Below are 22876 nucleotides of genomic sequence, written 5' to 3'. Positions count from 1 at the left end.
CCGGCAGAAACAACTTCCGACTGGCCCCCGGAAAACTACGGGGCGCGAGAGGCCGCGGGCGCGGCGGAAGTGGGCGCAAGTGACGCGTCGGGCCCCCAGCGCCGGCTACGTTGCGGGAAGGGAAGTCGCGCCGGCGGGTGCTGGGCTGGGCTGCGGGGTTGGGCTGCGGGGCGGAGGTGGAGGGCTAGCTTGGACCCCTTGGAGGCCGCAGCGGGGCTCCAGGTGAGGCTGGAAGACCGCTCTGCCGGGGCGCGGCTCGGGCTCGCTAGGTGTCTTTTCCTCCGGCACCTCACGGCCCGATGTTCCTCGGCTCTGGAGTGGCCATACCCGGGTCCGGCTGCTCGGCCTGCGGTAGAGTTGTCAGAAACAATTAAGGATGCCCAATTACACTTGAATTCCACATAAACCACGGACGACGTTTTAGTGTATGTCCGACACAATGTTTCGGACATGCTTATGCTAAAAACTATACCTGTATCTGAGATCCAAATGTAACTGGGCGTCCTGTGTTTTTATTTGTTAAATATGGCAACCCTGCCCGCAGCCCCAGGCTGACGTGAACACCTGGGCCCCGCGAGGCGCTGCTGGCGTCTGGGGGGCTTGGGGAGTGGAGCGGGGAACTGGGCTGCCGGGACGTGGGGGCTGGACGGTGACCTGCGCTCACCGGGCTTCTGGACTGATTACAACCGCTGCCATTCCCTCTGCTGAACTATTTCAGGGAGTAAAACACTGTGGACTTGAGTTTTGTTTTTATGTCACATTCTAGTGAGAATTGCTTGATGGTCTTGCACTGATGGACCTGTGTGAATAGGCCATTTATTTTTACCTTGTCGATAACGTTTCTAATTGGCTGTTAAAAAAACAAACAAACAAACAAAAACCTCTTCCCTTAAAGACTTGATGGTTAAGAGCACAGGATTTTGGGGGCGCCTGGGTGGCTCAGTTGGTTTAAGGCGGGCCACTCTTGATTTCCGCTTGGGTCGTGATCTCAGGGTTCATGGGTTCGAGCCCCAGGCTCCCTGCTTACAGCACGGAGCCTGCTGGGAATTCTCTCTCTCTCTCTCTCTCTCTCTCTGTCCATATATATATATATATATATATATATGTGCAAAATCCTGTGCCTTTTTAAAAAATATATATATATGTGTGTGTGTGTGTGTGTATATATATATATATATATATATATATATATATATATATATATATTATATATAGTAGTTACCTGGGTAGGCTGCCTGATTATTGAGAGAGGTGAAGTGTGGGAAACATACTGACCCTGTTGTAAGTGCTATGACGGTTCAGAAGGGTGTGCTGCTGCCCTTGCCTGAAGAGCAGTGATGAGTTCTTGAGCCCCCATACAAACCTCAGAACCATCTCCATTAGCTTTTGACCCCTGACTGTTATCAAGGGATTGGGATGGAAATGTAAGATACCATCCCTCCTAAATATCTCAGAAGAGGGGTGTTGGTAGCCGATAGGTTCTTAAAATTACACGTAAAAGAATTTTTTTCTTCCATCTAGGAAGATGTTACCAAGTACTTCAGTGAATTCCCCAGTGCAGGGGAATGGAGTGTTGAATACCAGGGATGCAGCAAGACACACAGCTGGAGCAAAACGCTACAAATACCTGAGAAGACTTTTTCGTTTTCGGCAGATGGACTTTGAGTTTGCTGCATGGCAGATGCTCTACCTGTTTACTTCCCCACAGAGAGTTTATAGAAATTTTCATTATCGAAAGCAGACAAAGGATCAGTGGGCCAGAGATGACCCTGCTTTCTTGGTCCTGTTAAGTATCTGGCTCTGTGGTAAGTGTTAGTTTCTCTATAAGAGGGTTGAAGAACAAATTGAGTGTTTTAGATTGAATTTGTCATTTGCAGGATCTTTTGTTATAAACATATTGTGGGTCAGAATTTGGGATATTTGAATCTATTTCTTCCTTTCTGAAGCCTCAAAAATCTCACAAGAAAGAATGTTATATTCTTTCTGGTTCTAACGGTCCCAAGCAGATGCCAGAGTAAATTGTTCCCTTGAACTTTGAAAGGAAGAGGACAGAGTCACTCTGTGTCTTTATTTACCACTACTATGGTAAAAAATTGATACCAAATGCAAACTTTCTGTGAAAAGGAATATCAAGACTGGAAATTGCATTCCACAGGCAAAATCCAGAGTGAGAGCTCTAAAAATACCAATGTGAACTTGAGAAACTACTTTTAAGTTCTCCGATAAGGTAGTGTGAAAGTCCTAACCACCTTTAGGGTGTTAGATGTAAACATGTAAGATCTTTTTCACCTTTACCTGGACTTAAATATGTGAGTGCCTTTCCAGAACTAGTGGTGTTTTAAATGTTGGGACCACTCTGGTGAACCATAGACGGTGGCCTCCACAGTGAACTTCAGATACCTCAGTAGCCATTCTGTGTTCCAGGGTAGTCTGCATTTCTCTGTTAGTTATATATACATATAACACGTCTTTGGGGTTTTGTTTACATGACTGTCTCCTCCACCACACGTGTGGGCATCTGGAGGGCAGGGATTGTGCCCCACATCCCCCAGAACTTAGGAGAGTACTTGAATTTATTATGTAAATCTTTGTTTCAGTGTCCACCATAGGATTTGGCTTTGTTCTGGACATGGGATTTTTTGAGACAATAAAGCTTCTCCTTTGGGTTGTATTCATAGATTGTGTAGGCGTTGGTCTTCTCATATCAACTTTAATGTGGTAAGTACCATAATAATTAGTTTTTCAAGTACTGCTGTAGAGCCTACATTTGCTTCCTTTAGAGATAAAGTAGCTGATGTAAATTGAAATGAGATAGATGAATTGAAAGCATGAATTAAACATTTTTTTACTATTGATGGATAGTTGACATACAGTGTTATAATAATTTCAGGTGTACAACACAGTGATTTGATAATTACATACATTGTGAAATGCTAAGTGTAGTGTCTGTCACCATGCAGTGTTGTTACAATATTACTCATGGCATTCCTTATGCTGTATTTTTTATCTTCGTGTCTGATTTATTTTATAACTGGAAGTTTGTACCTCTTAATCCCCTCCACTTATACCACCCATCCCCTCAACTCCATCTCCTCTACTAGTTCTCTGTATTTGTGAATCTGTTTCTGTTTTTTGTTCATTTTGTTTTTTAGTTTCCACATGTTCGTGAAATCATACCGTATTTGTCTTTTCTGACTTATTTCACATTCCTCTAGGTCCATCTGTGTTGTCACTAATGGCAAGATCTCATTCTTCTTTTATGACCGAGTAATATTTCAGAATGTGTGCGTGTTTGTGTGTCTGTGTGTATGTATATATTTATACACCACATATCTTCTTTATCCATTCAACTATTGACGGACCTTTAGGTTGCTTCCGTATCTTGACTGTTGTAAATAATGCTGCAATAGATATTTGTGTGCATATAACTTTTCAAATTAATGTTTTCATTTTCTTTGGCTAAATACCCAGTATTGGTATTGCTGGGTCATATGGTATTTCTGTTTGTAATTTTTTGATAAGCCTCCATAATGTTTTCCACAGTGGTAGCTCCAGATTACATTCCTAGTGGCAGTACATAAGGGTTCCCTTTTCTGCACATCCTTGCCAACACCGATTATTTCTTATATTTTTGATACTAGCCATTCTGACAGGTGTTAGGTGATATCTCATTGTGGTTTTGATTTGCATTTCCCTGATGATGAGTGATATTGAGCAACTTTTCATATTTTATTGGCCATTTGTATTTCTTCTTTGGAAAAATGATCAGGTCCTCTGCCCACTTTTTAATTGGATTCTTTTTGGTGTTGAGTTGTATAAGTTCTTTGTATATTTTGGATACTAACCCCCTATCAGATATATCATTTGCAAATATCTTCTCCCATTTACTTGATTGCCTTTTATTTTGTTCATGGTTTCCTTTGATATGCAAAAGCTTTTAATTTTGGTGTAGTCCCAATAGTTTATTTTTGCTTTTGTTTCCCTTGTCTGAGGAGACAGATCCATAAAAATGTTGCTGAGACCAATGTCCAAGAGATTAATGCTTATGTTTTCTTTTAGGGGCTTTATGGTTTCATGTCTCATGACTAGGTCTTTAATCCATTTTGAATTTATTTTTGTGTATGGTGTAAGAAAGTGGTCCAGTTTCATTCCTTTGCATGTAACTGTCCACTTTTTCCAACACCATTTATTGAAGAGACTGTCTTCCTCATTGTATATTCTTGCCTCCTTTGTTATAGGTTAATTGGCCACATAAGTGTGAGTTTATTTCTTGGCTCTATATCCACTTCCATTGGTCTGTCCTTTTTTGTGCCAGTACCATACTATTTTGATTACTATAGCTTTGTAGTATATATTGATACCTGGATTGTAGTATCTCCAGCTTTGTTTTTCTTTCTCAAGGTTGCTTCGGCTATTTGGGGTCTCTTGTGGTTCTATACAAATTTTAGAATTCTTTGTTCTAGTTCTCTGAAAAATATTGCTGGCATTTTGATAGAGATTGTATTGAATCTGTAGATTGCTTTGGATAGTATGGACATTTTAACAATATTGGTTCTTCAGTCCATGAAAATGGAATATCTTTGCATTTGTTGTGTCCTCTTCAGTTTCTTTCATCAGTGTCTTACAATTTTTAGAGTAGATGTCTTTTATCTCCTTGGTTAAATTTATTCTTAGGAATTTTTTGATACAGTCATAAATGGGATTGTTTTCTTAGTTTCTCTTTCTGCTACTTCATTATTGAAATACAGATTTCTACATATTAATTTCGTGTCCTGCAGCTTCACTGAATTCATTGATTAGTTCTAATAGTTTTTTGGTGGAGTCTTTCAGGTTTTCTCTATATAGGGTCATGTCATCAACAAAGAGTGACAGTTTTACTTTTCCTTACCAATTTGGATGCCTATTATTCCTTTTTCTTGTCTGATTCCTTGATTGCCACGGCTACGACTTCCAGTACTATGTTGAATAAAAGTGACAAGAGTGGACATTCTTGTTTTGTTCCTGATCTTAGAGGAAAAGCTTTCAGCCTTTCACCATTGAGCATGATATTAGCTGTGGGTTTATCATATATGGCCTTCATTAGGTTAGGTACATTCCCTCTAAGCCCATTTTGTTGAGAATTTTTATCATGAATGAATGTTGAATTTTGTTAGATGCTTTTTCTGTATCTATTGAGATGATTATATGATTTTTATCCTCCATTTTGTTAATGTGTATCACAGTGATTTGCAGATATTGAACCATCCTTGCATCCCTGGAATAAATCCCATTTGTTGAAGTGAAATATCCTTATAATGTATTGATGAATTTGGTTTGCCAATATTTTGTTGAGTATTTTTGGATCTATGTTCATCAGGGATATTGGTCTAAAGTTTCCCTTTTTTGTAATGTCTTTGTCTGGCTTTGGTACCTGGGTAATGCTGGCCTGATAGAACTGATTTGAAAATTTTCCTTCCTCTTCTATTTTTTGCAATAGTTTGAGAAGAATAGGTATTAACTCTTCTTTAAGTGTTTGGTAGAATTCACCTGTGAAATCATCTGGTCCTAGACTTTTGTTTTGGGGGAAGATTTTGATTACTGATTCAGTTTCATTACTTATAATAATACATCTATTCACATTTTCTATTTCTTCCTGATTCAGTTTGGATGATTGTATTTTTCTAAGAATTTATCCATTTCTTCTTACTTGTCTAATTTGTTGGCATATAATTTTTCATAGTAGTCTCTTATAAACCTTTGTATTTCTGTAGTGTGAGTTGTTACCTCTTAGCATTTCTGATTTTACTTATTTGAATTCTGTTTCATTTTCTTGATGACTCTGGCTGAAGGTTTATGAATTTTGTTTATCTTTTCAAAGAACCAGCTCTTGGTTTCATTGATCTTTTCTATTGTGTTTTAGTTCCTATTTCATTTATTTCTACTCTGATTTTTATTACTTCCTTCCATTATCTTCAGGCTTTGTTCTTCTTTTCTCATTTTTTTAGATGTAAAGTTAGATTGTTTGAAATTTTTGTTTTTTCCTGAGGTAGTCTTGCTAGAACTTCACTCTTAGAACTGCTCTTGCTGTGCCCCAAAGATTCTTGGGATGTTGTGTTTCCACTTTCATTCATCTCAAGGTATTTTTTTATTTCCTTTGTTTTTGTTGTTGACCCATTGTTTTAATAGCATGTCATTTAGGCTTCACATGTTTGTGTTTTTTCCATTTTTTTCTTATAACTGATTTCTAGTTTCGTGCTATGTGATTAGAAAAGATTTTGATATGATTTCAGGCTTCTTAAATTTATTGAGGTTTGTTTTAAGGCCTAAAATGTGATATGTCCTGGAGAATGTTTCATATGCTCTTGAAAAGATTGTGTGTTCTACTGTTTTTGGATGGAGTATTCTGTACATATGTTTGGTTTTTTTTTAACTTTTTAAAATTTTATTTTAAAGCATGAGTGGAGGATGAGAGGGAGAGATGGGGAGAGAGAGAGAGAGAATGAGAGAATGAATATCTCAAGCAGCCTCCACTGCTCAGCAGGGAGCCCAATGCAGGGCCTGATCCCATAATCCTGGGATCATGACCTGAGCTGAAACCAAGAGTTGGATGCTCAACTTACTGAACCACCCAGGCACCCTATTCTATGTATATGTGTTAAGTCCATCTGGTCTAATATGTTGTTGACAGCCACTCCTTCCTTATTGATTTTCTGTCTGGGTGATCTATGCATTGATGTAAGGGGGGTATTAAAGTCCCCTATTTTATATAACTGTCAGTTTCTTTTTATCTGTTAGTATTTGCTTTGTGTATTTGGGTGTTCGTATGTTGTATGCATAAATATTTACAGTTGTTATATCTTGTTGGATGGAGCCATTTATCATTATGTAATACCTTTTTTGGTCTCTTAGTCTTTTTTTAAAAAAATTTTTTAAATGTTTATTTACTTTTGAGAGAGAGAGAGACAGAGCATGAGTGGGGGAGGAGCAGAGTGAGAGGGAGACACAGAATCCGAAGCAGAGTCCAGGCTCTGAGCTGTCAGCACAGAGCCCGAAGCAGGGCTCGAACCCACAAACTGTGAGATCATGACCTGAGCTGAAGTCAGACACTTAACCGACTGAGCCACCCAGGTGCCCTGACAGTCTTTGTTTTAAAGTGTATTTTGTGTGATAGAACTATTGCTACCCAGGCTTTTTTTTTTTTTTTTTCAGCTTCCATTTGCATGGAGTATCTTTTTCTATCCCTTCACTTTTAGTCTGTATGTGTCTTTAGCTCTGAAATGAGTCTTGTTGGCAACATTCAGCTGGGTCTTATTTTCTTACCCATTCAGTCACCTTATGTCTTTTTTTTTAAGTTTTTATTTTAATTTCTGATAGTTAACATACAATGTTACATTGGTTTCAGGTGTACAATATAGTAATTCAACACTTCCATACATTACCCTCTGCTCATCACAAGTGCTTGCCTTAATCCCCATCACCCATTTAACCCATTCCCCCACCCATCTCCCCTCTGGTAATCATCAGTTTGTTCTCTATAATTAAGAGTCTGTTTCTTATTTTGTCTCTCACTCTTTTTTCCTTTGTTTTGTTTCATAAATTCCACGTATGAGTGAAATTATATGTTGTCTTTCTCTGACCTGTTTTGCTTAGCATTATACTCTCTAGCTCCATCCATATGGTTGCAAATGACAACATTTCATCCTTTTTTATGGCTGAATAATATTCCTGTGTGTGTGTGTGTGTACACCCATGCATACACACACACACGCACACCACATCTTTATCCATTCATTAACCTATGGATACTTGGGCTGTTTCTGTATCTTGGCTATTGGAAATAATGCTGCTATAAACATAGGGGTGCGCATGTATCCCTTTGAATTAGCATTCTTGTATTCTTTGGGTAAATACCCAGTAGTTGATTGCTGGATCATAGGGTAGTTCTATTTTTTTTTAAGTTTTTATATATTTTTGAGAGAGAGAGAGAGAGGGAGCAGGGGAGGGGCAGAAAGAGAATTCCAAGCAGGCTCCATGCTAAGTGCAGAGCTCGATGCAGGGCTCAAACCCACGAACCCTGAGATCATGATTTGAGCCAAAATCAAGTCGGATGCTTAGCTGACTGAGCCAAACAGGCTTCCTTTGGGGAGTTCTATTTTTAACTTTTGAAGGAATCTCCATACTGTTATCCAGAGTGGCTACACCAGATTGGTTTCCCACCAACAGTGCACAAGGGTTCCTTTCTCCATATCCTTGCCCACATCTGTTGTTTCTTAGGTTGTTGATTTTAGCCATTCTGACAGGTGTGAGGTGATATCTCATTGTACTTTTGATTTGCAGTTCCCTAACGATTAGTGGTGTTGAGCATCTTTTCATGTGTCTATTGGCCATCTCTTTGTCTTTGGAAAAATGCCTGTTCATGTCTTCTGCCTATTTTTTAATTGGACTGTTTTTTGGGTGTTGTATAAGTTCTTTCTATATTTTGGGTACTAATCCTTTATCATATAGGTCATTTGCAAATATTTCCCATTCAGTAGGTTGCCTTTTAGTTTTGTTGATTCTTTCTTTCACTCTGCAGAAGCTTTTCATTTTGATAAAGTCTCAATAGTTTATTTTTGCTTCTGTTTCCCTTGCCTCAGGAGACATATCTAGAAAGAAGTTGCTACAGCCAATGTCAAAGAAGTTACTGCTGTTACTGCCTGTGTTCTCTTCTAGGAGTTTTAGGTTTCTAGTGAAACCTCAGGTCTCACATTTAGGTCTTTAATCCATTTTGAATTTATTTTCATGTAGAGTGTTAAGAAAGTGGTCTAGTTTCATTCTTTTACATGTAGCGGTCCAGTTTTCCCAATACCATTTGTTGAAGAGACCGTCTTTTTGCCACTGGATATTCCTTCCTGCTTTGTTGAAGACTGACTGTACAGTTGTGGATTCATTGCTGGGTTTTCTATTCTGGTCCATTGATCTACGTGTCTATTTTTGTGCCAGTACCATACTGTTTTGATCACTACAGCTTTGTAATATAACTTGAAATCTAGAGTTGTGATACCTTCAGTTTTGTTTTTCTTTTTCAAGATTGCTTTGGCTATTCAGGGTCTCTTGTGGCTCCATACACATTTTAGGATTATTTGTTCTAGTTCTGTGAAGAATGCTGTTGGTGTTTTGACAGGGATTGCATTAAATGTGTTGATTGCTTTGAGTGGCATGAATATTTTAACAGCATTTGTTCTTCCAATCCATGAGAATGGAATGTCTTTCCATTTCTTTTATCAATCTTGTCCGTCTTCTTTTATCAATGTTTATAGTCTTCAGAGTACAGATTTTCCACCTCTTTGGTTAGGTTGATTCCTAGGTATCTTATTATTTTGGGTGCAACTGCAGATGGGTTTTCCTAATTTTTCTTTCTGCTGCTTCATTGTTGGTGTATAGAAATGCAACAGTTTTATGTACACTGATTTTGTATCCTGCAACTTTACTGAATTCACTCATCAGTTCTAGAAGTTTTTTGGTGGTCTTTCAGGTTTTCTGTATATAATATCAAGCCATCTGCAAACAGAGAAAGTTTTACTTCTTCCTTACCAATTTGGATGCCTTTTATTTCTTTTTATTATTTGCTGTGGCTAGGACTTCCAGTACACCCTGTGAGTTTTGATTGGAGCATTTAGACCATTTACATTGAAAATAGTTATTGATAGGTATGGACTTATTCCAATCTTGTTAGTTTTCTGGGTGGTTTTGTAGTTCTTTATTTTCTTGCTGTCTTCCTTATAGTTGATGACATTCTTTAGCATTATGCTGGATTCTTTTATCTATTTTTTGTATATCTGTTAAAGGTTTTGGTTTGTGGTTACCATAAGGTACATATGTTAACATTTTGTGTATATTGCAGTCTCTACTTAAAGTTGACGGTCACTTAAGTTGGAACACATTCTAAAAGCACTATATTTTTATGTCCCCTACATATTTTATGTCATATTTTACACCTTTTGTTTTTGTTAAGTCTTTTAACTAATTTTTAGATGTAATTGGTTTTAGTACTTGTCTTTTAAGCTTCATACTGGCTTTATAAAGTGATTAATCTACTACCTTTATTGTATGTTTGCTTTTACTTGTGAAATTTTGTCTTTCACATTTTTCTGTTTATGGCCTTTTCCCTCTTGCTTAAAGAGCTCCCTCTAACATTTCAAGGCCAGTTTTGTGGTGGTGAACTCCTTTAGGTTCTGTTTGTCTGGAAAACTCTTTATGTCTCCTCCAATTCTGAATGTTTACCTTGCTGGGTTGAGTATTCTTGGTCGTAGTTTTTTTTCTTTCAGCACTGTGAATATAGCCTGTCATTCCCTTCTAGCCTGCAAGTTTCTGCTGAAAAATCAGCTGATAGCCTTATTGTGCTTCTTTTGTACATAAATAGTTGTTTTACCCTAGCTGCATTAAGATTCTGTCTTTATCTTTAATCTTTGACATATTAATTATTAGTTGCAATGGTATGAGCCTTCTTGGGTTGATCTTGTTTAGGGCTCTCTCTGCTCCTGGACCTGGATGTTGGTTTCCTTCCCCTGGTTAGGGAAGTTTTCAGCTATTATTTTTTCAGGTACATTTGCTGCCCTTTCTCTTTTCCTTCTGGGATTCATATAATGCAAATGTTAATATGCTTGATATTGTCCCAAAGATCCCTTAATCTATCCTTATTTTTGTTTTTAATTTTTCTTTTTGTTGTTCACCTTAGTTGCTTTCCATTTCCTGCCTTCCAGATCACTCTTCCATTCTTCTGCGTCCTTTAATCTGCTGTTTCTCTCTAGTGTAGTTTTCATTTCAGTTACTACATTCTTCAACTCTGATTGGTTCTCTTTTATATTTTCTCTCTGTTGAAGTTCTCACTAGGTTCATCAAACCTCTCTCGTTTCAAGTCTGGTGAGTATGTTTTTGACCATTACTTTGAACTATTTATCAGGTAGATTGTTAATCTCATTCTTTCACTTGGAGTATATTCCTCTGCCTCCTTATTTTGTTTTAGTTTAGGTATTTGTGTCTGTGAATTAGGCAGAACAGCTACTTCTAGTCTTGAAGGATTGGATTCATGTAGGAATGTCCCACATACACTGTGTATGCCTGCTGACTTTGGCCGGAGCTGTAGTGGGCCTGGGCCGGGGTAGGGGCTCTGGGTGTTGCACATGGGGCACACCCCAGTGGGAAATCTGAAGCTGAAGTGGGCGTGGGCCCGGGGTGCCCTGGTGGGACAGTGGAGTCGAAATGGGCTCAGGCTGGCAGGGGGGACTCCCGGGGCACTGTGCACAGCGGGAGCCCTGGTAGAATTGGAGCTGCAGTGAGTGTGGGCTAGGTGTGTGGGGTTTACTGAAGTGCTGGCCAGTTAGGACATCATACCCTGTTCCAGTCAGAGTGATCAGGTGAGGTGGGGGGACAAAAATGGTGGCACTCACCAGCCGGTTTGGCCACAGAATATGTTCCCACAGGCCTTGGCCATTAGGCAGAGGGTTAGGTTTTTTTAATATTCTGGTTGTCTTTTAAACCACTGCTTTTTGTGTGTGCCTCAGTGGGGCTTGGGCTGGTGTGGGCTAGGGTCCCAGGGTTCCCTGAAGTGGCCGGCTAGCTATCTGTGCTGTCAGTGTTGGCTTTGGGGGAGGGAGGAGACATCAACAGTGGCACTTGCCAGCTCTCAGACCACTGGAGACCGATTCCTGAGATTCCAGCTATTTGGCAGATGCTCAAGGGCCGGTTCCTTTAAATTCAGGTGGCCCTTGTAAACTGAGGCTTTTTTTTCTGTGCCCCACAGCTGTGGAATCTGTTCCTGGTTCTGTGGCTCTGTCCCTCCACACTGTAGCTGGCAGCATCAGGGGTGGGTTCCTGTTACTGTGTCTCTGTCTGGTCCTTCTCTCCTTTGTTGTGCAGAAACTGTTGTCAGCCCTCAGTTTTTTTTCCCAAAGGAATTAGTCCAGATGTTGGTATAGATTTGGTGTGTCTGTGGAGGGGAGGGAGTTCAGGGTCTTCCTCCATCAGTATCTGGACCTTGTCTCTTGAAAGCATCTGTTTTGACTGTCAAGATGATTATAACTTGCCCTCCTATGTCAGTGTTTGTATCAGAAAATACTCTAAGGGATGGTCTGTATTGTCAAAGTGCAGCAAATAAGTGAACTGAAATCATGATCATCTCATATTAACAAAGTCCCTGGTTTTGCAAAAATATGCAGTTAGCCAGTTCTGCTTAGGTTGTGTGGATGATGGCACGATTTCCTCCTACATTTGTCAGTGGGTCATTTCTAGATGTTTAAGCTATAGAGGATTATTTCATGGAATCTTGCTCTGAATATCTGACATAAATGAAATACATTTGAAAAAGGATTTGTTAAGCTTTTGGTGCCTTCTTGCTCATACACACACAGGTTTTACTGAACAGGTACGCAGTCTGACTTCTGGGTTTGGTTTAACAGCGGTAGTGTACTGGTGTAAGTGTAGAAATCCAGCATTTGGTTTTTCCGTTTTCTCAGAGATACAGGCTCCTCTGTGGTTGGCATACCAGATAAGGGGAATGGATGCATCGAGTGAGTTCACAGAGGGCCAGCGGTTGAGTAGAGGTTGTGGTCATGTGTATCAGAGAAAACACTATAGAAATTTTAGTCACAGATGGGCCTAGGTTCAAATGCCAGCTCATTTACGTTAATTTAGTCCCAGTCTCCTCTTTTGTAAAATGGAGTTAGTTATCTAATTTTATTTGAAAAGATTGTGGTATGAAAAGTACCTAGCAATTTTAAACAGAATTTTAAACAAAATCCTAAGACTAACCTCTGATGCTACGAATGTGAATACTCATGAAAAACATGGTATATGAAACAATTCCAATAAATAAGGCTTTCAAAGGAATCGTTTGTAGCAAACATGGACTCTGGAGGGCCACAGAAGCCAAGTCATCCTGGAGTTCAGCACCTTTACTATGACTCCATATTACAGTTTTGGTTACATAGAAAAGGACTCTTTATATTTTTGAAAGCTTACACTGTGTTGTGAATGGTGTTAGAAATATGAGTGATGACATGTGGTTGCTGTACTCCCAGAGGCGCCATAGGAACCAGCAGGAGGAGGTGTTTGGGGGAGATGGGATCGTTGATTGCTGGTACCAGAGGCACAGGCCCAGAAATGAGGAACAGCATGCTGGGTCTGGTTGCACAGGGTGACACTCACCAGTTCAGGAAGGTGTGTGGCCTTCAGTGCCGTTCAGAAGAAAGAATTGGACTTTATCTCATAGCTTGCATGTGTTGGTTGGGGAGTGGAGAGAGGTAGGGAACTTGGAGGCTTTAGGGTAAAGATTTAGGAAAAACCTCTTCTGTGGCTGTGAAAGAGCTGAAGAAGAGTGACAAGGCTGGATTTGACTGTGGGGGCACAAATGTAGAGCAGGCCCAGATAGTGTAGGGAACTCAGGAAGAAAGGAGAGAGAGATGAATCAGAGAGCATCCTGTGGTAATCAGGTATGGTGAGAGGAGGGAAGAGTGGGGAGGAGGCAGAGGCCTCCTGGAAGAGAGCCTGCAAGATTTTTGGCTCAGAAGTGACGGATGAGGATGAAGCATTCCATGTTGGACATGTTGAGTTCGGGTGGCTTGAGGATTTTACTGGAGATAAAGGTACAGTAGACACTGGGGTGGGGGACTCCGAGCCTACTACAGTCTGGGCCAAGATGCGGACATGGCTGGCATCATTAATGCAGAGGTGGGAGGTGGAAACCACAGATGTCTGAGCTCTCTCAGAAGGAATGTCTGTGTTCTAGAGATAAGACTGGGGACAGAAGCCCGGAAGGCGCTCATGTAAGAAATAAGCAGAGGGGTAGGAGCAGCAGGAGGATCACAGAATGCATGGGAGCTCTCGGGTAGTGAGCTGGATAGTTATTCTGTTGTTTTTTTTTTTAATTTTTTTAATGTTTATTTATTTTTGAGAGACAGAGAAAAACAGAGCATGAGCAGGGGAGGAGCAGAGAGAGAGGGAGACATAGAATCCAAAGCAGGCTCCGAGCTGTCAGCACAGAGCCCAACGCAGGGCTCGAACTCATGAACTGTGAGATCATGACCTGAGCCGAAGTCAGGTGCTTAACAGACTGAGCCACCCAGGCGTCCCTTATTCTGTTTATTATAATGGCCCGTGTTCTTAGCTAAAATGGAAGACGTGTTGGTAAGTTAGAGTTTGTTCAAAGTTGTATTGATATTTTCAGATAACCATGTACAGGACTGTTTTATTAGTATTATATACCTCTTAGTTTTTCTTTTTATTTCCACAGTAGGCATAGCATTTTCTTTACCCTTGAAATGAAACCATACACATAAAAGTCCACTGAGTTTCTGCAGTTGTGTTTATAAAACAGATGATCCTCTTTGTTATTTTCCTTCGAAGGTCTAATTTTCTATTACCTGGGCATTTTACTTTTCAGTCACTCATCATTTAACCAAACTCATAGGCCATGCTGTGGAACCAGTGACAGTTGTTCTTACGGCTAGATCTGTCACTGGCCGCTTTTTCCTTCCTGGTTCCTCCGGATTTCTGGACCTTTTAATAGAGGGGTGACCTTTTGGGTGTTAGGCCTTGCACCTATTCTATATCTACATTCTTTCTTTGGGGAGGGTGTCATTGAGGCGCATGCCTTTCACTATCTATACATGGATGAGTGTCTCCATTTCCGACCTCCTCTAAATTCTAGACTTCATAGACTTCTTCATGTTAATAGGTATCTTCAGCATAACAGGCCCAAATCCAAACTCCTGCACTGCCCCAGACCACTCTTTCTGCAGTCACCCCACTGTAGTTAATGGCAACTCAATCTTCCATTTGTTTCAGGCAAAAATCAGTCATCCTTGACTGCTCATTTTTTATCTTACTCTACATGCAGTAAACACATCCTCCTGGCTCTGCCCTCCGGTGTAGCATTTCCTGCATGTCACCATCTCCTCTGCTATCATCCCTGCTCATCTCTTACTTGCAGCAGCCTCCCAGCTGGTCTGTTTCCCCTCTTGTCTCTGGAGTGTATTCTCAGATCGGCAGTCAGAGGAACCCCGTCCAAACAGTGAGTCATACACTCTTCTGAGAACTCCAGTGACTTCTTATTTCATCAAGAGTAAAAGCCAAAGGTCTTAAAGTGGTCATAGGCTTCATACCACCTGGCTCCCTGCTTCATTTCCTACTACTCTTCTCGCTTGTTCCAGGCACACTCGTCTCCTCATCCACGCCTCCCACAGGCCAGGTACCCTGCCACCTCCTCTGTCCTCCACCACCTTCTCCACCTCTGTGTTCGGACTCCCCTCTGCCTGGAATGCTCTACCCCAGGTAATTCCCTCCTTGCCCTTGGTCTTGACCCAGATATTACCTTCTTAGGACTATCCTACTCAATATCACATTTCAACTATTTTCTATCCTTCTTTATTGCTTAATTTTTCTGCATAATGCCATCTGACGACTCTAACTAGATCAAAGGCAGAGATTTGTGTGTTTTGTTCACTACTTTATCTCCAGTATCTGGAATAATGCTTGGTACACAGAAGGTAGTCAGTAAATATTTATGGAATTAACTTTATTGTATCGTGAAAGAAATTTTAACTTTGCTCTTTAGGTTTATCTCTAACAAGTATTTAGTGAAACGGCAGAGCAGAGACTATGATGTGGAGTGGGGCTATGCCTTCGACGTGCATCTGAATGCTTTTTATCCTCTCCTAGTCATTCTGCACTTTATCCAGCTTTTCTTCATCAACCGTAAGTAGCAGGTGCTTCTCAAATGATCGTGAAAAGTCATCACTGTATGTACTGAAGAGATTCAATGTATGCATCTCTTCCACAGATGTTATCCTGACAGACACCTTTATCGGATATTTAGTTGGAAATACCTTATGGTTGGTGGCAGTTGGCTATTATATCTATGTAACCTTCCTAGGATACAGTGGTAAGTCACAAATCGTTTTGGTTGACTGAAAACATAACTGGGAGAAGGGAAAGTTGCTGCAATAGTAACACAATTGCTTACTTTTATATGCATTGTCTCATTTAATCTTCACAGTTAGATTTACTTAACCCCATTTTTCAGATGAGGCCACAGAAATTGAGTAACTTTCCCCATGGCCTTGCAGCTGCAAAGTGGCACGGCCGCTCTATAACAGATTTTGTAATTCTGAGGAACCACGTTAAACCATATTCAATATCTCCCAAGTTACTTGCAGAAACACATGACCCGTTTCCTTTTCTCCCTGGCTTTCTGTTTCTTGGTCCCAGCTGCCAGTTAGAGTGAGGCACCGGCTGGGTCTCAGGGATGCCCATGAGGTATAGAAACCTTTACAGGCCTTTCAAGGTGTTAAAAAACCTTTGCCTCACTTTGGTTATACGATCACTTTATGGTTCTGCAGATGGTCACAGATCAGGCCCAACCTCTACTGATTGGAGGATGTGTTTGCAAATTTACTCTTAGATCCTGCTAGAAGCTTATTTTTCTTAGTGTGAATGAGAAATTTACTCAGTTCTTCCTTTCTCATCACTCTGAGTGATTAGGACCTTACTGTAAATACCCCTGGTGCTCATGTACAACTGGCTCCTCTGGCCCTTCCTACCCCACCCCCATAGGCCGCTTTGCCAGGGACCACATAACCCCCTCAGATTGTAACACCTTGTTCTGGGCATGGGGAGTCCTTTCTCCAATCCAAGGGACAGGTTTGTGACATATTTGTAATGAATTTTCACATTTTGAGAAAGTTTTAAATTGTGATTAGCATACTGCAACATTGTGGTTTCTCTAAATGGATATTTGCTCACTCTTGGCAACTCCCTCCAATTTAGTTGTGTATGGCTCAGTTTCACTTTGGGGGCTTCCTAGAGGAGAGATGTTCAGGTTGGGATGCATGTGGTAGGGACCCACTAAGTAACTACTGAGCAAAAGGAAACACGGATATCTGGGGACAGATTTTATATCTGAGAGTTTTAGCTTTTTCCTGAAGCCTTGGATGCTTACCGGCTGAGCTCTCCCCTTCTCAAGGTGGAGGTGTGATGCTTTGTATACTGGGAGATCTCAAATAGCTCCATTATCTTAGAGGCTTCTGAGGCAGTCACCTGTTTAAATCCACCACCGTCTTCATTAATATTTGTGATGTTTTGTCCCTTACTTGTAACCTGTCTGAAGTCCCGAATCTGCTTCTCACTAGGCTTTTGTGCTGAAATAATCCCTCGTCCTGGTTTCTTCACAGCTGTGAGGAGGGGGCAACACAGAGTAGCCTGTTCTGGCTTTAGAGCAGCATCTCCTGGATCCAAAACATCTTTTGGCTTTCTTTTTGGCCCCACCTGTTGTAATAAGAGCTTTCAGAATGTTCATTAGTCATATTTGCTTTTTTTAAAAATTGAATCTGGATTTGTTTCTTTTCCAGCATTGCCATTTTTGAAAAATACGGTAATTCTTCTTTATCCATTTGCACCTCTCATTCTGCTCTACGGCCTGTCACTAGCGCTAGGATGGAACTTCACGCACACACTGTGTTCCTTCTACAAGTACAGAGTGAAATGAAAGCGGTGATGAGACTATCCCGTCTTCCCTGCGCAGCAGGCAGTCTTGGGGAAGTGAGATTTCTCCTGAAACTTGTAAATAAACCATCTTTGTAGATACCTTCAGGGTGTAAAGTTTGCAAGTTTGAAGAAATATATATGTTAACACTATTGTCAAGTACATTCCTTAAAACTAATTAAATGTACATTTCTATAATAAATATTTTTTAAACTAAAGTTTCACCTGTTTTTTGAAAGAATAACCATTTGGAGGACATGGGGATAGTCATGTGCTCCTCACCACTGTTCCAAGGTAGTCTGGCCCCATTGCTAATGAGCTGTATTTTAAACATTGCTGTAGACCACACGATCCTACTATAACCTTCAAAAGCCTCCTCAGCCTGTAATGTAACTCAAATTAAAATCCTTTACAACATTTTCTCTACAAAAGAAACCCCAATTATAGATCAGAGAGGCATATGGTGGCTACTCTTCGTAGTGTACATTTGACTGAACACCTGTATCTCTTAACACTAAGGCTTTTTCTTTCTTTGAAGACCTCTCCAAAACCCACATAACTAAATAATCAGTGTTAAAACTAATGATAAAATTTGCTACTCATTAAAAGTTTTATCTATTTTTATTAGAAGAACTCTTGAATTCAACATGGCTTCTTCTTAAACTTCTTTATTTCAAATACACATGAACGGTCGTGGCACAGAGAAACAGTGATGAAAGGCACAGTCAACAGGACCAGTTATTGGGTTTTCAATTATAGCAGCAAATTTGAAAATAAATAATCTTCCTTGAAAAATCTAACAGGTACCTAAAATATTACTACAGATATTACCCATTCACCTAATGAAAACATTTTAAGGAAAATATGTACATTAAAGGAGAAAACAAAAATCTGGTACAACCTGGAAAAGCAATTCCTCAGGCACCTTCTCTAACAGGTGCTTCCAGAAACAGCCATAACCTTACCGGCGTTCTCAGAAACACATTAGTTTTTCATTCCATAAATGAAACATAATTGTTATGTTTAATCAACTGATTTCTAAATCTTTCTTAGAAAACATCACTGTACTGAAATGAAAAGTATCAAATCTGCTGGCAGTGCATCTTACAGTACTGTCGGTATCAGCCATTTTTAAGGCTCAAAGAATGTGTCTTCAAAAGGTATTTTCACCCAATTTCCAGCAAACACTGAACATTTCAAATAATGGAATGCTAATCAAACTAAAATACCAAACCTTTTACTCCAGGGGGATTTGCTAATTACTAATCAGAAAACAACGAGGAGCAAGAGATACATAAAGTAGCCTTCCTAATGTCCAAGATACCATTAAAAATTCCCCACAACAAACAATGCTTATTTGGAGAACAAGTTTAGCACCACTATTAACATTGTTACTGCACTGTGAACAACACTGGGAAGGATACTTTGCACAGAGTGCTTTCCATTCAATTCCCAGCTTATTTTCCTAAACAATGTCTTTTAAATTCTCAACACGCACACGCACACACACGCGCGGGAGTGCCAGCTCTTTCCTTTTTGTTTCCTTGAAAATGATCTAGTTAGTGCCCAAAAAGGTGGAGTGTTTTAGGCAAGAAGAGTTTATATATAGGTACTGATGACAGGGATATATATAACATCCTTTTTTTTTTTTTTTAATACTGTGGTAGTAGTCTTTTCAGCATTGTTATGTTCACATGCATTAAAGAAGTAAACTAAGCATACTAGTTATCATGGCATATATCAAGATTAAAATTGTACAGCTATCAAACTAAATTTCACACACTGTAAGTAATGCTACATAGCTTGGAAAAGTTTCTTTTTCTATAAAAGAAAGAGCTGGGCTATTTGAGTTCCCTTAGAACACTTAAGATGATTATGACTCCAATTTCTCACCTTCTGACAGTCTCAGCATCTCATTTTCTTCCCTTTAGCTCTGCTTTTCTTCTATTAAGGGTATGGCAATATAGTAAAAATAAGCACAAAAATTAATGTACAAAATGAAAACAAGCTTCACCAGCAATTAATGGCTTGGAAGCAGAGAGGTATTTTGGAAAATATTTGCAAAGTATAAAAATTTGGTTGACACCTACAGAATTTGATCTGTGCTCAGACAATAAACAAGTGGGTTTAAAAAAAATTAAGTTCTTCAGTACGGAGTAGATTATCTGATCTCTTACATAAAGGCAGAAGTCTTTTCTCTCTCCTAATATTTAAAATACTACTGTTCATCATTCTTAAATAGTATACTGACAGGATCAGAGCAGACTAAACCAGCACAAAATAACACCTCTTCCAGGAAAAAGATTCTATATACACTGGATCCTGGTTCTAGTACGAGCACAATACCATTCTAGCAGTTTCTTTACAAAACACTGCTAAGATACACTGCTAAGATGTTTTTGGTGACAAACTTCCAGTCAGGACTACTTCAGATTCTCTGGGAGAGAAACTCCAAAGGATGCCCAGGTAAAAGTTTGCTAGTGTAAGACTTGACCCCTGTGGTTATCGAGAAATATCCAACTTAACTACAGGCAATCACGTATGAAGACTTGTCATCTCTTTTCAATATTATATTCATTTTCTACTGTGTAACAAATCACAAATTCAGAAGCTGAAGACCATACCTATTTATTATCTCACAGTCTGCAGGCCAGAAGTCAGGGTGGGCTTGATTGGTGTTCTCGGCAGTGGGTCTCACAAGGCTGGAATCAAGGTGGTGGTGGGCCGGGTTCTCCTCTGCTGGAGGGGATTGTAGTTGCAGGCTCATTCAGGTTGTTGATTAACTGAGTTCCTGTGGCTGTAGAGCTGGAGTACCCACTCCCTGGGCTGTTGGCTGAGGCCTCTGTCAGCTCCTTCCGGGCATCTGCATTTCTTCTCGTGTGCCTTGAGTTCTCTTGCTGTCAATCTCTGACTTCTGCTACCAGCCTGAGAAAACACTGCTTTTAAGGGGCTCACATGATTAGGTAAGCTGTCCCCAGATAATCTCCCTTTTGCTGTATAACATAGTTATGGATGGTATTCATGGGTTCCACCCACACACAAAGGGGGAGAATCTCCTATAGGTACCTGAGGGTCACGTGCAGACTTCCGGCTACTACAAATACACACGGCTATTACCAATCGCTCCCAACATGCTGTTTCCACATAACCAAACTTGTCTTTGAGGACAGTACTGTTAGGAGACAACCTTTTCATTACGATGACAGATTTAAAAGAAGCCTTCAGAATGTTGCCGAAGCTTTTTAAAAATAATGACATCCTCTAATCCCTTGCTGGTACAACTACTAATCTGAGAAGCCATACCTTTTTTGAAGACCTCTCCGGTGGTTGAATTAATATACACGTACGTGTCTACAGACTGGCTGCTAAATAATCCATATGCATTCACTTTTTCCAAAGCTTTTCAATCCCACTGCCTGAAACCACCGTTTTTTTGACTACACAGTGCAGCACTGTGTGTGCCGTACAGAACGCGGGAGACTTCGAGAACTGCGAAATCTTAGATCTTAGAATCCTAGGAACAGTCCTCGACCTTCTCACCTACCATACCCATCATCTGCACTGTGATATATTCTGCATGTCTGCTTTTAGCAGACATGGTTTACTCTGGTTTCTGAAGCGTTCATAATAGCACTCCTGACATGGCGCTGTCCAACAAAACTTTCTGCAATGAGGGAAGGCTCTAGGGTCTGTGCTGTCCATTGCAGGGGCCACTAGCCACGTGTGTCTAACAAGCATTGAACTGTAGCTAGTGTGACTGAGGAGCTGAGGTTTTATTAATTTAAATTTAAATAGCTACCATGTGCCTGTATACGACTGTATACCGGACAGCGCAGCTCTAGAGTCTTAACAGTTGATGTGTTTATGTTTACACACCAGATGCAAACCATGTTTGATTTCTCTCTCTATGTTAATAATTAGTCCCACCACTGGACGCATTCCCCACTCACTGTTCTCATAAGAGTGGCTCCGTGTCCTCTCAAGGCTAAGCACCTCCTTCCTTCAGTCTCAGGTACTCTTCACCTCCTCGAAGGCTCTGTCCCAACTACTCTTCAGGGCTACCACTATGATGTGTTGCTTGAGGAAAGCATGGCTGTTTCTAACCTTCTAGGGAGGAAGTGGGGGAAGGGAGAGACTAACAATGAGACGATCCGAGCACCTGCTGCATCAGAGGACAGATGCAAAGGATGAGTCACAGACTTGTCCCCAGGAGCTTGAAGCCTGGTCAGTTGGAGAATGTGTGCGCACACACGTACACACACAAACACATGCCCTGTGAACAATCAGAAACTCGACAGCCGAGTGTGTAAGAGGGTGGCAAGGAACGTGGGTAAAGGGAGTTAAAAAGAAAGAGGAGTGTGGGTGACCCGGACTGGGCACCTCCCACATGCCAGGCACTGTCCCAGGCGCTACTAGGCACTGGAAACAATTCATGGGGAGGAACACACAAGACAGTTTCTGAACGGTGGGTAAGATTTGGTTCAAACTATTCTTGGGAATGGGGGCGGTGGGGGGTGGGGGGGGGGCGATGAGCTAAGCCTGGGAGAGGAGACTGAGCATGAAACAGGGAAATGCTGGCTAGTAAGGCTCGTCAGTCTAAAGACAGACGCCCTACCAAATGGTGACAAGCTGTGATAACTGTCACCTTCTTAGATTTTCAGAGCATGGCTTTCTCTCTAAAATCAGAGTGGGCTACTGTGGAAGCAGGGAAACACGAGGACGTCTCAACCCACCTCCAGAATTTCCCCCCGGACACTTAGTTGTCACAACAGTCATTTAGTATGTGAAGCAGCTGCCAAAATTTTGTAACAAAAGGTTAGTTTTTAAAATGAAATCTGCCTGCAAGGATCCGGCCAGGGAAATACAAAATAAAAAGTAAATTAAAGAAAACGAAGAGTAAATTTTAAAAACCCAATCAAGATTTTTAACTAGACTTTGACATAAAGATTATTGGCAAAGTGTACCTCTTTAATCAAGAAAAGTGACTAACGACGATTCAGATGTGAGTAATGGAAGTAACTACCCTTTCAGTGTTTTCCAACAACTTTAACCCGCCACACTGTACAGACAACAAGGCTGTCTGGAAGCTCTTGCTGCAGGATCCTGGCTAACCACACGAAGCTCCTCTAGGCGAGAGGCAACCAGGTGGAACCTCCAGCCACCCGAGGCTTCAGCCACTGGCTAGTCTGCGAGTTCAGGGGATCAGTCTCTGCACATCTGTAACCCACCTGGCACCCTGCCTGAGGCACACCAGACTGGTTGGGAACTGATGCTGATAACTCATAACTTTTTAAAAATAAAGTACTTTTGTAAAGATCACTGACTGCTAAGGCTGATAGTATTTTTGTTTACAGTAGTAATAACATTTGGAATTACATG

The 22876-nt window shown here is 40.6% G+C and overlaps 2 protein-coding genes across 6 annotated transcripts in view; one reads left to right on the top strand and one right to left on the bottom strand.

Annotated features, from left to right (window-relative positions):
* The first annotated feature begins 134 nt into the window (after nucleotides 1-134).
* UNC50 (unc-50 inner nuclear membrane RNA binding protein) lies at nucleotides 135-22805 on the top strand. 4 transcript variants are annotated; one of them, XM_030310442.2, is made up of 6 exons: nucleotides 135-222; nucleotides 1522-1805; nucleotides 2598-2718; nucleotides 15572-15711; nucleotides 15797-15898; nucleotides 22529-22805. In XM_030310442.2, the coding sequence occupies exons 2-6, from the start codon at nucleotides 1526-1528 to the stop codon at nucleotides 22606-22608; spliced, it is 723 nt and encodes a 240-aa protein (XP_030166302.1). In that variant the 5' UTR covers nucleotides 135-222; nucleotides 1522-1525; the 3' UTR covers nucleotides 22609-22805. The 4 variants fall into 4 exon arrangements, with proteins under 4 accessions (XP_030166302.1, XP_030166303.1, XP_030166300.1 ...); XM_030310443.2 differs by having other exon boundaries at nucleotides 137-222; nucleotides 22565-22804; XM_030310440.2 differs by lacking the exon at nucleotides 22529-22805 and adding an exon at nucleotides 17364-17715 and having other exon boundaries at nucleotides 140-222.
* Nucleotides 18100-22876, bottom strand: part of MGAT4A (alpha-1,3-mannosyl-glycoprotein 4-beta-N-acetylglucosaminyltransferase A) — a 122997-nt gene continuing 118220 nt past the window's right edge. For both annotated transcript variants that reach the window (XM_030310436.1, XM_030310437.1), the window contains exon 16: nucleotides 18100-20422. In XM_030310436.1, the coding sequence (XP_030166296.1) occupies nucleotides 20261-20422 (162 nt within the window). In that variant the 3' untranslated portion in view covers nucleotides 18100-20260. The remainder of the gene's footprint in view (nucleotides 20423-22876) is intronic.

This window comes from Lynx canadensis, chromosome A3 (genome assembly GCF_007474595.2).
Source record: "Lynx canadensis isolate LIC74 chromosome A3, mLynCan4.pri.v2, whole genome shotgun sequence".
Taxonomy (NCBI): Eukaryota; Metazoa; Chordata; class Mammalia; order Carnivora; family Felidae; genus Lynx; species Lynx canadensis.
Note: the sequence above shows the minus strand (reverse complement) of the source record. Positions and strands in the feature narration are given on the sequence as shown.

Bases quoted from the DNA above. Each gene is read 5' to 3' on its own strand.
- UNC50 (XM_030310440.2), top strand. From the start codon at position 1,526: ATGTTACCAAGTACTTCAGTGAATTCCCCAGTGCAGGGGAATGGAGTG. The intron at 2,719-15,571 runs GTAAGTACCATA...TTTGCTCTTTAG, and splicing joins CTCATATCAACTTTAATGTG to GTTTATCTCTAACAAGTATT. The intron at 15,899-17,363 runs GTAAGTCACAAA...TTTCTTTTCCAG, and splicing joins AACCTTCCTAGGATACAGTG to CATTGCCATTTTTGAAAAAT.